Genomic DNA, 12,675 nt, shown 5'->3' on the forward strand with positions numbered 1-12,675 from the left:
GCAAGGTTGATTTCAGCACCCTCAGACTCCTACCTTTGTGCACAACTGGGTGTCCTATCTTTAACCGATTCTCATCTATGGACCTTTGCAAATATCCAAATCTATCACTAGATCCATTGTTTTGTTGCAGTTTACACCCTAAATGCGATTGGTAGGCCCACACGTGGGTCCCATGCACTCTGTGCCATACGACTCAAGCTACACACTACTGAAGAGCCCCAAGTACGGCGAAACCTGTCTGGGGTTGCTTGTGCTCCTTTCTGGAGGGGGCCTCATGTGGGAGTTCAAGACCGTTCCCATGAGGAGCAGGAGCAGTATTGATTTGCATAAGGCGGGCCTTTCTGTAGAGTGGCATGGTTGGTGAAAAACTAAGGACTAGAATGCAGCTGTGAGTGATTGCCAGTGGCTGAAATTAATTTTAGCAGCCTATCCATCACCTTGTTGTTGCACTTTAAGAACTCAGCCCATCTCTTGAAGGTTTCTCCTGCCCACTTATACCATCATCAATTTGAACCCTTTCCCTTTGATCTAACTGATTGCTACCACCCTCTGATTTCTAAGTATTCTTTACACTTTATGGACTTAACATCACTTGTGGTTATCTTACGTCATTGCTTGCATTTACGTGCATATTTTTTAGATCCTTCCCAACACTGCATGCATGCTCAGACAATTTTTTCTTCCATTGCTCCACAGTCTGTTGTGTTTTTCCAATACTCTATTCACTTTTTTCATCGAGACTTAATTGTTGTTTTTACATAAGTGTACAAGGAATTACTTCAGAAAAGAACATAACTTCGTACACATAGACGTCTGTGTTATTTTTCTAAACCTTTCCTGAGATAAGTGATCCTAAAGGGGCCATCCAGTAAATGATGCCTGTTACCTCAAACCCGAACAGATGTTACCATAAAGATTATTGTTGGTGATGGTTAGCGAAGCAGGACTTGGTAAAGAGGAGTGTTTAATTTGGTCACTGGCTGACTCTTTATTGTGTTGATATTGCCAGAAAATGGAATTGAGTTGCACCTGGCGATCCATACTGCTGGACTTTAGCACGTTCACTGTAAGGTGGATTCTTGTGCCTTTGGTTTGTGCTCTCTTTTATTTTCCTTCCTAAATCACCTCCCGAGTCATCTTTCTCTACAGCTCTACAGATATTCAACAACGGGCTATGGTGCATCAGGGGCGTAGCTTGGTCAGTGAGATTTGGGGGATGTGCAACAGAGATTTTCCACCAGGGGCGTAGCTTCAGGGAGGTGTATGGGGTGGGTGAAGATCTTCAGGTGTGTATTTTTTACATTTTTGTCTGCCACAGTCCGCATGTGCACCTGCCATGTATATGCACTTGACTTGCAGAAACTCTCATGTATGAGTTTCATGTATGCATGTATTGTCCTTCCAACAAGTACTTTGAAGTGGCTGTCAGTTATCAGCATCACTGTAAGAAAGTCAGACAATAACAAGCATTGGCATAGCCAATAGGTCTCACCTTTGAAACCTTATAAGTGTTTAGCCATGCAAACGTTAATGTTGTTGCAGTAAGGATATTGTGCTGCATAACTAAATACTTATAAGGTCCCAAAGGCGAGACCTATTGGCTATGCCAATGCTTGTTAGCTGGTAGCGGCTGGGCAGATCACGTGCATCTGGTATAAATGACCCATCGTTGCCATAGTAACCAACGCCGTCACACGCATGGCTGCCGGAGACATGGCGCACCCAAACGAACTACAGAGTCAGACACCGAAGTAACCCCTACGATGATAGTGGTATTCAAGCGGGTACCCACTGGGTCTATGCCATAGGATGCAGACTCCGCATTTGATGTGCACTCGCAATGCCGTGTTAGCGACCTGACGCGCAGCTCATCAACGGGCCAGACTTACAAACAAACAAGCACATTCTAACCAAGCTCAAACCCATTCTGTAATTAAACCGTTCCATCAAAAAATAAAAATCTATTCATAATGACAAAATAAGGAAACACGTCTCTGCACTCACCAAGAGATGTGATCTCTGAGGGCAACCAGCGACGTCTGATTAACCAGCAGCGGCAGCATGAACGTACAGTTGCCAGCAGGGGGCGGGAGGGAGAGAGAGAGAGAGAGAAAGGGAAAGAGTGAGAAAGAGAGAGAGAGAGCGAGAGAGGGGGAGAGAGAGAGAGAAAGAGAGATCGGGAGTGAAAGAGAGAGAGCTGGAGTGAAAGAGAGAGAGAGAAAGTGAGAGGAGACAGAGAGAGAAAGCGAGAGAGAGAGTGAGAGCCCGGGAGTGCTGCCTGCGTGGGCACGCAGTCTGCTCATTTTCAAGCACTGCACTCGTGCTTGTGGCACGCCTCTGCTCGCTCCCGCAAGGTGGATGCCTCCACAAGCACGAGTGTGTGCTTGAAAATGACCAGAGCGACGGCTTAAGGTCCTCCAATGCAGCGCATGCGCGCTGCGTAGGCGATACCTAAAAACGGAATTCTGACATGATTCTGGGAACGTGCATTTGAATTTTAAAACTTGGGCATGTCGTTTTGGGAGACCAACATGTGGACATCGGACAGGGCCGGCTTCTAGGGTGGTGGGCACCTGGCACTGAGTATAAAAGTGTTTGCTGCAGTAGAGTCCCTTGTGTTTTTCAGCAGGATTCAGGCAACAATAAAAATGTCAAGATAACTCTGGTGATTAAAAGTTATGTTCCTGCTGGAGAAAGATCGGAGTTTTGTCTAGTGGCAGTTTTGACTGCAGCGCAAAGTTTTAATGTGCCTTCTCCAAAGAACATGTACCACACAGATCAAAGAACTGTATCTATGTGAATAGGTCAGTAGGCTTCTGTTTTTGTCACAGAGATCCTTTTTTTACTTGCTGTTCATAATTACCAATCCTAAGTAATGTACCACAGTGACCTATGAACTGTCATCAAAGAGCTGCATGAAAACTGCATGGTATAGGTTAGAATTATATTTTTTCCTGCGGCCTTTCATTATCCTAATGTTGCTAAAAAAGGGTTAGTTTGGATAGAAATACAGTCTCATTAGTGTAGCCAACCCCAACATATGTTTAAAATCCTGCAATTGTCTTTCTTAAGACCAATCACTCTTAAAATATACTCCCTAATACTATGGGGGCATGTGATTCCTACACCTTGTAATTCCCATCGTCTTATATCACATTTCCTACTGACTGATTTACACATTTATGGTTCATTGTCTCTGCATAGTTTAAAGTGTGATGTAAAGTGCTTTGACACCCTACACTGGTATGAATAGCGCTATAAACAAATGAAATACATTTGCGAGAGGGGCTATGGAGAGATGAAGGGCAATGTTGGATGGTTGTAGTGAGGAAATCCATGGAGAAGGGCATGGCCGGACTGGGACCTCCAACCAGCCCTGGCAGATTGCTGCTTGACCGGCCCCCGGTGGGAAGGGGGGGGGGGGAGATTGCTAGCGAGATGCACTGCTCCTGCTTTTGTTACAGGAGGGCGATATTCCTGCACTGCTGCAAAACCGCCTCCCAATTACGAAACTGGAATACCGGCTCCCACCCCTCTGGCCCACCGGGGAAACACCTGGTGCCTGCTACATGCTTTTTTAATTCTATGCCAGCTTGTGTTTTGGCTTAAGACTATATTATTGCTACCAAGAATGCCCTTGCTGTACTAAATGACGTAAAACTAATGCCCCTAAACTTGTCTGTTCTTCTCGTTCAGTGACATTAGACCGCCGCTACTCTTTTCAGTTGGGTCCACCATGTTGCTAGTTGGGAAATCTCAATCTCACACCCCCTAACGTTTTTGACCAAGCTACGCCCCTGTTTCCCACCCATCACTGCCATGGAAATGGCAAAGTAGATGAAAATAGTATTAAATGTAAAAGGCCTCTCTGCACCACTTAAGAGCCATCCAGTCCTTTTTAGCTTGTTTTGTGTGAGATGGAAGAGGAGGGGTGGGTGTATGCGAGAGCTGCAAAGATTCACAGATATGTGTGTCTGTGCTATGAAGGTTGCTAATCTGAGTGGAAACCAGACCGCAGACACTGCTAGCCCGACTGGAGGCCCTGGACCCAACTACATGCATCAGAGTCCATTTATTAGGGGGTGGTCACTCACACCGCAAACACCCCCCGACACCCCTGGAACCACGTCTCTGTGCAGCACACAATAGAATATGTAGTCTTTATTTATTATTTGATTCTGCAACTGATGTAGACGATTTGGGGGATAAAGATAAAATGTGCAACTGGAGCTTTCCTCCCTTTTAGATCAACATTTCAGACGTTTTTTCCTGGTGGTGGTTGCAAGAGCAGAGTGGATGCTAGCTGCTGGCTTACAAGCCCTCGTTGGGATTGGCAGTGACTTAATTTACTGTATGAGTTGGCAGTCTTCCCTTGGTAGTAGTTAATGATTGCTCCGGCAAACAATTCCACTACAGTGGGGTTGGTAATTCAACTCCTTTTCTTGGCAGTATGTGCCATATTAATTACACTATGTTACATAAAAAAGTCATTGTTTAATAGAGTTCAGTGGTAGTTCATGTCACAAGTTTGCATCTGTCTCTGGCAGAATAGAGTAATAACCATTAAACCGATCAAATCCAGTCCTCTAGCTCCATACATCATGACGTTGCAGAGGTTTAAAAAAGCGAGCGGGACAGTTCTCAACTTTCAAGTGTGTTTATTAAAGCACATTCTGTCTTTTGTTATTGTCCATGATTTACTACAGTATATGTAACCCATTGGGTATTCTTATGGGGCATTGTTCTCTCTTGAGTTGGATCCCAACAGTGGATTGATTGACAAGCATGCTTATTGAGTGGATCTTGCTGTGATGGGATCTGCAACAGAATCCCTGTAAATCTATGAGGGACAGTGAGTACAGTACAGTGGAAGTACATTACCGGGGGACCACCAAAGCTCCCTAGTGTAGACCAACCACAGTCAGGTCGAATGTGACTCCAGCAGTACTTTTTCAAAACTATTTGAATAGGAAATTAGGAAGTCACCAAGCTCATAGGAGGAGCTTAAACACAAACTGCACAAGCAAATTGTTGATGGTTGAGGTGGTTCTACTTGTAGGTTGAGCCTGCTTCGTGATAGAAACAAAAAAATTGATTGTCAGACAGTGGCTGCTTTGCCTATCCAGTCCATCCGTTCTTCTGTTTACTGACCCTGCATGGCCTTCAGATGTACACTCCCTTAATTAGTAGGACCTGTTCCTCTACTACTGTTGGGCAATCATGCATTTAAATTGGATATATTAGAGAAAAGAGAGCGATTATTTAACGTGCGTTGGAGGAAGCCATAATAGGTTGCGAGGAGCTGAGGAACTTCCCGTCACCCAGCTGAACTCGGAGTTAACCACCAATTTATTTTCCTCTTTTGTAGTGCATCCAGAATTTTATTGTCTGTAGCAGATCTACCATTCCTTCTCTTCTACACAATAAAGCATTTTAATTCTTCAACCTCTCTTTAAATGTCAGCATGCCTTTATCATTATGGAGGCGCAGCTTCTAGAATTGAAAAGCAATGCCTGATGATGTCTTACTATTAATGCTTGCATGGTAAACAATATCCCCTGTTATGAAAACCATAGTTTTGCCTATGCATGCTAGTATTCCTCATCCTTGGCAAGGGGCCTTGTCCTGTTCTCTGGCCTTTCTGAGGTTAGCTTGTAAGGTAATCCAAAGATCTTTGTGACTTTTGATCTTTGATCTTGATTTTTGATCTTTGTGACTCCCTTCCTGTGCTTCTTCTAAGAATTCGCAATGCCTACATAGTTTTCTTTGCCTTTGAATGCTCTGAATGTCACCTCCCCCATCCTAGACCGCCATTAGCATAGCCAATCCTCAAAGAATGGTGACCCTGAACCCTCAAATCGTCCATCTTGGACGGATGTGCTATTTCACTAGTTAGGTTTGATTTGTACACAACATTGGATGTCTGTAGCAAAGCTGTAAAGGGAGAACAATGTGAACAGGGCGTGACATGGTGTCTGAAACAGCCGTCCTATGATTGTGTTGCTGTCTAGACAAATACTGACTTTAGGTAACAAACTTTTTTCCTCTTCTTAGAATTGTGGGAGCTTCACAGCTTGATGATGATGACATCAAGTCACACATTCATGAACCAGAGGACTTTCCATGAGTGTTGTCACTTCCACTAATACTGACCGCTGGCACCTGCGAAAACACTTCTGCAACCCAATTCACATTAGAGAAGAGATAAAATGATAGTATGACTCTGCAAATAAAGTTACATAATTTTCCGTCATATAAGATTTATCACATTTGCTACAGAATTAAAATTTGAAGCTCATATATTTGCTTACCTCTGTGGCGAATTGTGACATGATAGTGATGCAGCGCAAGGGGCAAAATTTACATATTCTCCCTATGTCACAGATTCGTAATCACAACAACTCATCCATACACTCATTCATTGGTGGGGCACATAACACCAACACGCACTCGTCTCATTCGAATCCGCACACAGGAGAAAAAGCGCTGGACATGTGAGTACCTTATTACCTATCAGGATTAATTTTCTTTACCTTATATATATTTTATACACATACACCTATAGAATCCTGACCTTAACTTCAAGGCGCTCCACCACTTGGTCGATGGACCAATTAGTTGGACTGGTTGATGGTGAATTAGAACCAGCTAAAACACAGTTAAAGCCTAGGAAACATTTGATTTTTTTCTGTAATCAATTAAAGAACCACAAACTCATTTCTTATTAATTAAATTTTAGTTCATCTAATAATAATTTTCTCTGCATTAGCATTTAGGCACTATAGGTCATAGTATAAATTCAGTTTATTTCAAGGAGAAATCGAACATTTGGTAAATAAGCATAGATTTAGAAAGCACATTTAATAATTACCAATTAGCAACCGTTGGCGACCCTCTGAGCAAACAGAGAATTATCCGCATTCTTTGGTACAATCTCCGGGTTAAACTGTCCGACCCACAGCAAAGATGAAACCATCAGACGAAATAACTTCCCAAAATCAAAGAAACCTAAGGTAAACCATGGAAATCTTCACCAGCTCAATGCAGACCCAATGCCATAAAGGATCAGCCCGATGGCCACCCCCCTTTGGCAGATGAGGGCATTTTATACCATTTTTCCCTCTTACTTCATGCTAACGTGCAACAAATTTAGGGGTAGAGAAATGTTCTGATTGGCCAGTCCGGGGTTATCTACAAATTTTCTAAAAGTTTCCCGGAGTAAACTCGTTCTCCATGAGACTTGGCATAGGAAGGCGCAAATTGTATAATATCTCTTTTCTTCCCAGACGAAAGTTGCGAATGTAATGGAGAAAAGAAGAGAAGGCATTTCAGTACAGGTTCTGTATTATCCCCTTCGCTGTTTCTCACAGCATAGTCAGTTGGCAGCCAAACACGTTCATTCTTGACAAGGAACACGGTGTCACAGATCTGAGGTCATTTGGAGATCTCCAGAGCCATCCGATTCTGCGCAGAAGTCATCGCGTTCACATGGTGGCGTGCACGGGGGAGACTCCACCTTAGGTACTGCGGCCTAGTAGGCCCGAATGCCAACTTAAGCAAAAACAGACATAACAGTAATTAAAATATAGAAATGGAGATTCTAATGTTTAACCCCACACTAATCCCAATATATATTATTATTTCCCTAGCTGTAGCAACATTTAAAGTGAAAATACTCACCATTTGGTAATCCTGGAAGCACAAACAATCACAAAAGCAACATAAATGATGCAATTTCTATTTCACCACAATCTAATGTTAGTTTGCGTACCATAGATAATTGATTATTCTGCCATGCAAATAGCATTTTAGTCCCACGTGTATCTTGTGTTTATCAAGGTGTAAAAGTTGGTTAGTAAATTTCACTTCAAACCAATTATTACAAGTTAGATTTAGAATGATTACGTAATTAATTTCATGCAAATTAGAGGAGGAATACAACATTTTGTTTTACCTGCTCCATCAATAGCCTAAGTAATATTTAATCATTGTGGCTTGTGTGTTTTTAAACGAGGTCTCAGTCATTGGCGAACCTTCTCTTTTTCAGGAATAATCCTTGTTTGGTGACAAGAGCTACTTATTTGGAGGTTGTGGTCATCTTGAGCAATTTTCTGATTAAATCCAAAGATACAGGTAAGCTCTTTGATATTAAATGTAAAAGTAGACATGTACTTGTGATCTTTAGGATAGTTATGTTGCTACCATATGTTATTTGTTGTCACAAAACGCAAATGTCCACTGTAGAACTGGCCTTCACTCACTGTGTGTTATTTTTTCGCTGGTTTATTGTGTGTTATTTTCCATTCATCTAATAAATATCTTCGGTTGGGGTGTAAATGTAATGGTTTGTCTTCTCACCTTCCACAGTCTGATTGTGCTTATGTATCAGTGACCCCCCTATGAGGGATTCAAATGTGCCTGTAGTATATATGGACTACACCAGTCTCCACATACTTTACTGTCATTATAATCCCTGGCTTTGTGTAGGCCATTAGGGCAGGAGCAGCTGCCCGAATCATAGATCCTGGGTTCTCTTTTCCCTAGCTAAGGCAGGATTAATAAGTCTGCCTACTGGGTTGGAGTTTCATCCATGCACTCCAGTACCATTCTGTCCTGACCAACAAAAAGTGGAACAGACCCATCTTGCAAGTACCTACTGGATGGATGTCATTGCTAGGAAAGACCATGGCTTCACAGAGGACCGAGGAGCTTCTAGACTTACTTGCTCTGGATTGGCTTGTAGAGTTGGGGACTTCATTGAAGTCCTCCAGAACAGAGTAGAATCACTGCAGGTGTCTTTGTAGCCTCTCTGTAATATCTGTGAATGAGGAGAAGGTCAGATATAGTGCTAATGGTATTGGAAAGCTTGTCTGTCCTTGATACTGGCAGTTCCTACTGAGAAGTAAAGTTATATGAGGATGAGTCAACTAAGAGCTCTTTCTCTTTGCTTGCTGGTTTATCCGGAATTAAAATCTGAAAAGAGCTTCTGCTGCAATTGTGTTTGTAAGACCTGGCTCCTCCACCCCATGGGAAGGAATCCAGATATCTGAAGACTGGCTCAGAGAACATACTTCTTGTTGTGGTTAGTTTTCTGTGCACCCATAGTTCTGCATTCCCAGAGTCCCACATTATCCACTTGTGGTTGCCTCGTTGTGTGCTGACTGCACTCACTGATGCTGCACCATCTCAGCAGTGACCATCTGCTGCAACCTACTAGACAAGTACGGCAGTTCTACTTTCCTCCTTCCACCAGCGAGCCCAGGGAATGTCCTACAATTACATACCCCAGGAATTGGCCAACCAGCTGGGTGCTATTTCCTAGAGACATTCAGACTCTGGCTCAGAGATTTTGGATGTTGCTCTCCACTTGCCAAGGCTCCGACTCCAAGGTGCATAGTGACCGTTCGGGAGAGTTAACAGCTCAAGTGAACCCTTTGACCATTCACTCACTCACACAAACTGTTCTGTCTCGGGTTCCTGCTGCAAAGTGATTTTGGTGGGTGTCTTAATGAGTATAAAGGTTTATTCCCTATCTTGGTTAATAACACAATGGTGACCCTGTTAACCCAGTGGCTGCCTTTGAATTTGTCAAGTGTTCAACTAGGGCTTTCATATGCTTAATCATTAAGAATGCGTGCATATTGTAAAATAGCATGTGGTCCTTGAGGTTTACTATACAGGAGTGATTTTATAGCTAGTTGTACATATTTGCCATTTAGTAGTTTGTTGTGATAATCTCCTTTCTTTGAGAAATTTCCTGAAGATACAGGTTTCTCATGAACCAGTCAATGTTTGCCTTTACCTGAAGTTTGGTTGGTGTATAAAGATCCAAATGAAAAAATATGAAATTTTCTTAAGAGTAATTTGTCACTGGTTAGAATCTGACTACAATTTGGTTTTTGGAGCTTATGAGAGGTCTGACATTCTTTTTTACATAGTTTGCCATTAACTACCAGACTTAATTTGCTTCACAAAAGAGTCTAGCCTTCTGTATTTCAACCATTTTCTTTCCTGACAATTCTTTTATCATATATGTGATCAAGGCCGTGTCAGGCCGAAACGCGTCATGGCGATGGTGGTGACTGAGCAAATAAACTAAATAGAATTGATGCACAAGCATTGGGTTCGCTTCAGTTTGTTTCCAAGGAGATTGAAAATGGCAGAGAATGGTGGAGTGAAATATATATATATATATATATATATTCACTGAAAAAACCATAGGTTTCACACATGTTATAGTTAGCGGAAATTTTACTGATAAAAAAACAATGAAATTCCCCCGTTATAGTTAGTGCAGGCAACTATAACTCACGCGACCGCAATCCTCTGCTGATGCTAATACTGTATTTAGACACTTATTTGCCCATGTCTTCTTCCATACATTTTTAGCTATACATATATTACAAATATTTTTTTTTCATAAAGACATATATGTCATCAGCAGAAGATTGCGGTCGCGTGAGTTATAGTTGCCTGCACTAACTATAACGGGGGAATTTCATTGGTTTTTTATCAGTAAAATTTCCGCTAACTATAACATGTGTGAAACCTATGGTTTTTTCAGTGAATTTGCAAGGTTTTTTAAATGCTAATTCCTAACTATAACGTGTGTGAAACCTATGGTTTTTTCAGTGAATTTGTACGTTTTTTTAAATGCTAAGTTACTTTACGCCATTCGTGGCGTGCGTGCCCACTTAACGCATTTCGTTCCGTGCGCGCACGGTGCGCTTCGCGCACCATGCGCGCACAGGGAGCACGCGGTGCGCTTTGCGCACCGCGCGCCCACTTTACGCAGTTAGTGCCGTGCACGCACGGTGGGCACGCGGTGCGCTACACGCACCGCGTACCCACGTTACGCTAGATGGGCCATGTACGCACGATGCGCTTCACGCACCGTGCGCACATGGAGGACATATGATGCACTTCGTTTTGAAAGGTAATATTTTAATTTTTCGTATATTTTATAAGCCATGCACAAATGGTTTTTTTTTAATTATTTTTTTTTTAAATATTTTAGTTTATCTCAGGTGTAATAAGCCATGCACAATTGGTGTCCTTCGGGCACCAATTGCACACGGGGTGGAGAGAGTGTGGATAATTTTTTTTTTTTTTTTAATTTTTTACCGTACGCGTACGGTAAGCGTAATCGGCAAAATTACCGAAAAAATAAAAATTCAGTTTTTGGCCTTGGGGGATTTTTGGGGACTCCCTCAACATGGCTATGTGTGTGGGAGCTGTCTAAACAGCCCCTTTACATGTTTTTGGGCTTTATATTTTAAAAATCACTCTCAGTGCGAGAGAGAAAATGGCGGCCGCCGCTTCCTGGTTTCGGCCGATTCGAATGTTTACTTAGATCTAAGAGCCAATCAGAATCGCGCTCGCGCACGCCACCGTACGCGTACGGTAAGCGTACCGTAAGCGCACCGTAAGCTGGCTCAGATATATATATATTGATTTAAAGGCTATTTTCTCAGAATCTACTGAACAGATTTACACCAAACCTACAAAAGGCACTTCCTTGACCTGAGGACTACCTCTCTGCCAAATTTCTAGTAATTCTGTTCAGCCGTTCGGGCTGTAGCCCTGTCTAAAGGTCCTATGGAAAAATGCATGGGAAAAACGCGTTTTGGGACCCCCCTTTTATCTCAGCCCCCGCTTGACGAATCCCCCCGAGACTTTCAGGGTAGGAGCGGAGCGTAGCGCCCCACCTATTTTGAAAAATTCGCGAGGATTCGTCGACCGGCGCCAAAGTTATTCAAAATAGAATGTTGCGGATTTCCTATGGAAACGTGGTCCTAACTATAACTACCTACTGGCGACCGCCAGTAGGAGAGATATATATATATATATATATATATATATCAGAAACACCACGTCTCCAACAAAGACAACGTGCGGCGCACTCCAGGCTCGTTCAAAAGATTTGTCTTTATTGATAGTTTTCCGTGAATAGCTAACATGTTAGCTTTTCACGGAAAACTATCAATAAAGAAAAATCTTTTGAACGAGCCTGGATTGCGCCGCACGTTGTCTTTGTTGGAGAAGTGGTGTTTCTGGAATATTTGATTGCGACATCGCCTGCGCAATCGGCGCACCCACACTGTCGAGAGCAAGGGAGTTGGGCGGTTTGGTTTGGAGATATATATATATATATATATAAAAGGCCTTTAGGTTGGTTTTAAACTAATTTATTACTGGTATTAATGTGATCTTTCCCCTATACTCCAGTAGCTTGACGCCATCAGTCCTCCCTGTAGATATTATATAATAAATTCTGATAGACTCTTTGCTCCTTTAGTGGCTTTTTAAACCTTCATTCTTTCTCATTTCAATGGACTGGTTGATCTCCCCCTTTTTTTCTCTTTTCATTCCCTCCTTTCATTCTCCTTCGCTTCTCTTCTGACTTTTTTTACTTCTGACTTTACTCATACTTCACTTCTCTAGGTGTCAGTATATGGGTATTTTACTGCACCCAATATTTTGATCAACCCAAAATTTACCTCTGTTGCTGCAGCCTTGATCCTGCGATGAGAGTCCCCACCCTCCTTGGTATTAGGCCCCAAATCATTAGCAGAGTATTAAGTAACTGGGACCACTCAATAACTGAGTTCCAAAAAAAGGAGTGTTAAAGGGTTTGATTGCCAAATTCTCAAAATAGGCATTACAGAGACAAGC

The 12,675-nt window shown here is 42.4% G+C and overlaps 1 protein-coding gene across 6 annotated transcripts in view; it reads left to right on the forward strand.

Moving 5' to 3' along the window:
* Positions 1-12,675, forward strand: part of THADA (THADA armadillo repeat containing) — a 1,526,823-nt gene that overhangs the window by 1,316,085 nt on the left and 198,063 nt on the right. For all 6 annotated transcript variants that reach the window (XM_085612787.1, XM_085612792.1, XM_085612789.1 and 3 more), the window contains one exon: positions 8,048-8,133. In XM_085612787.1, coding sequence (XP_085468913.1) covers positions 8,048-8,133 — 86 coding nt within the window. The remainder of the gene's footprint in view (positions 1-8,047; positions 8,134-12,675) is intronic.

The sequence above is a fragment of the Triturus cristatus genome, chromosome 6, assembly GCF_964204655.1.
Source record: "Triturus cristatus chromosome 6, aTriCri1.1, whole genome shotgun sequence".
In the NCBI taxonomy this organism is placed as follows: domain Eukaryota; kingdom Metazoa; phylum Chordata; class Amphibia; order Caudata; family Salamandridae; genus Triturus; species Triturus cristatus.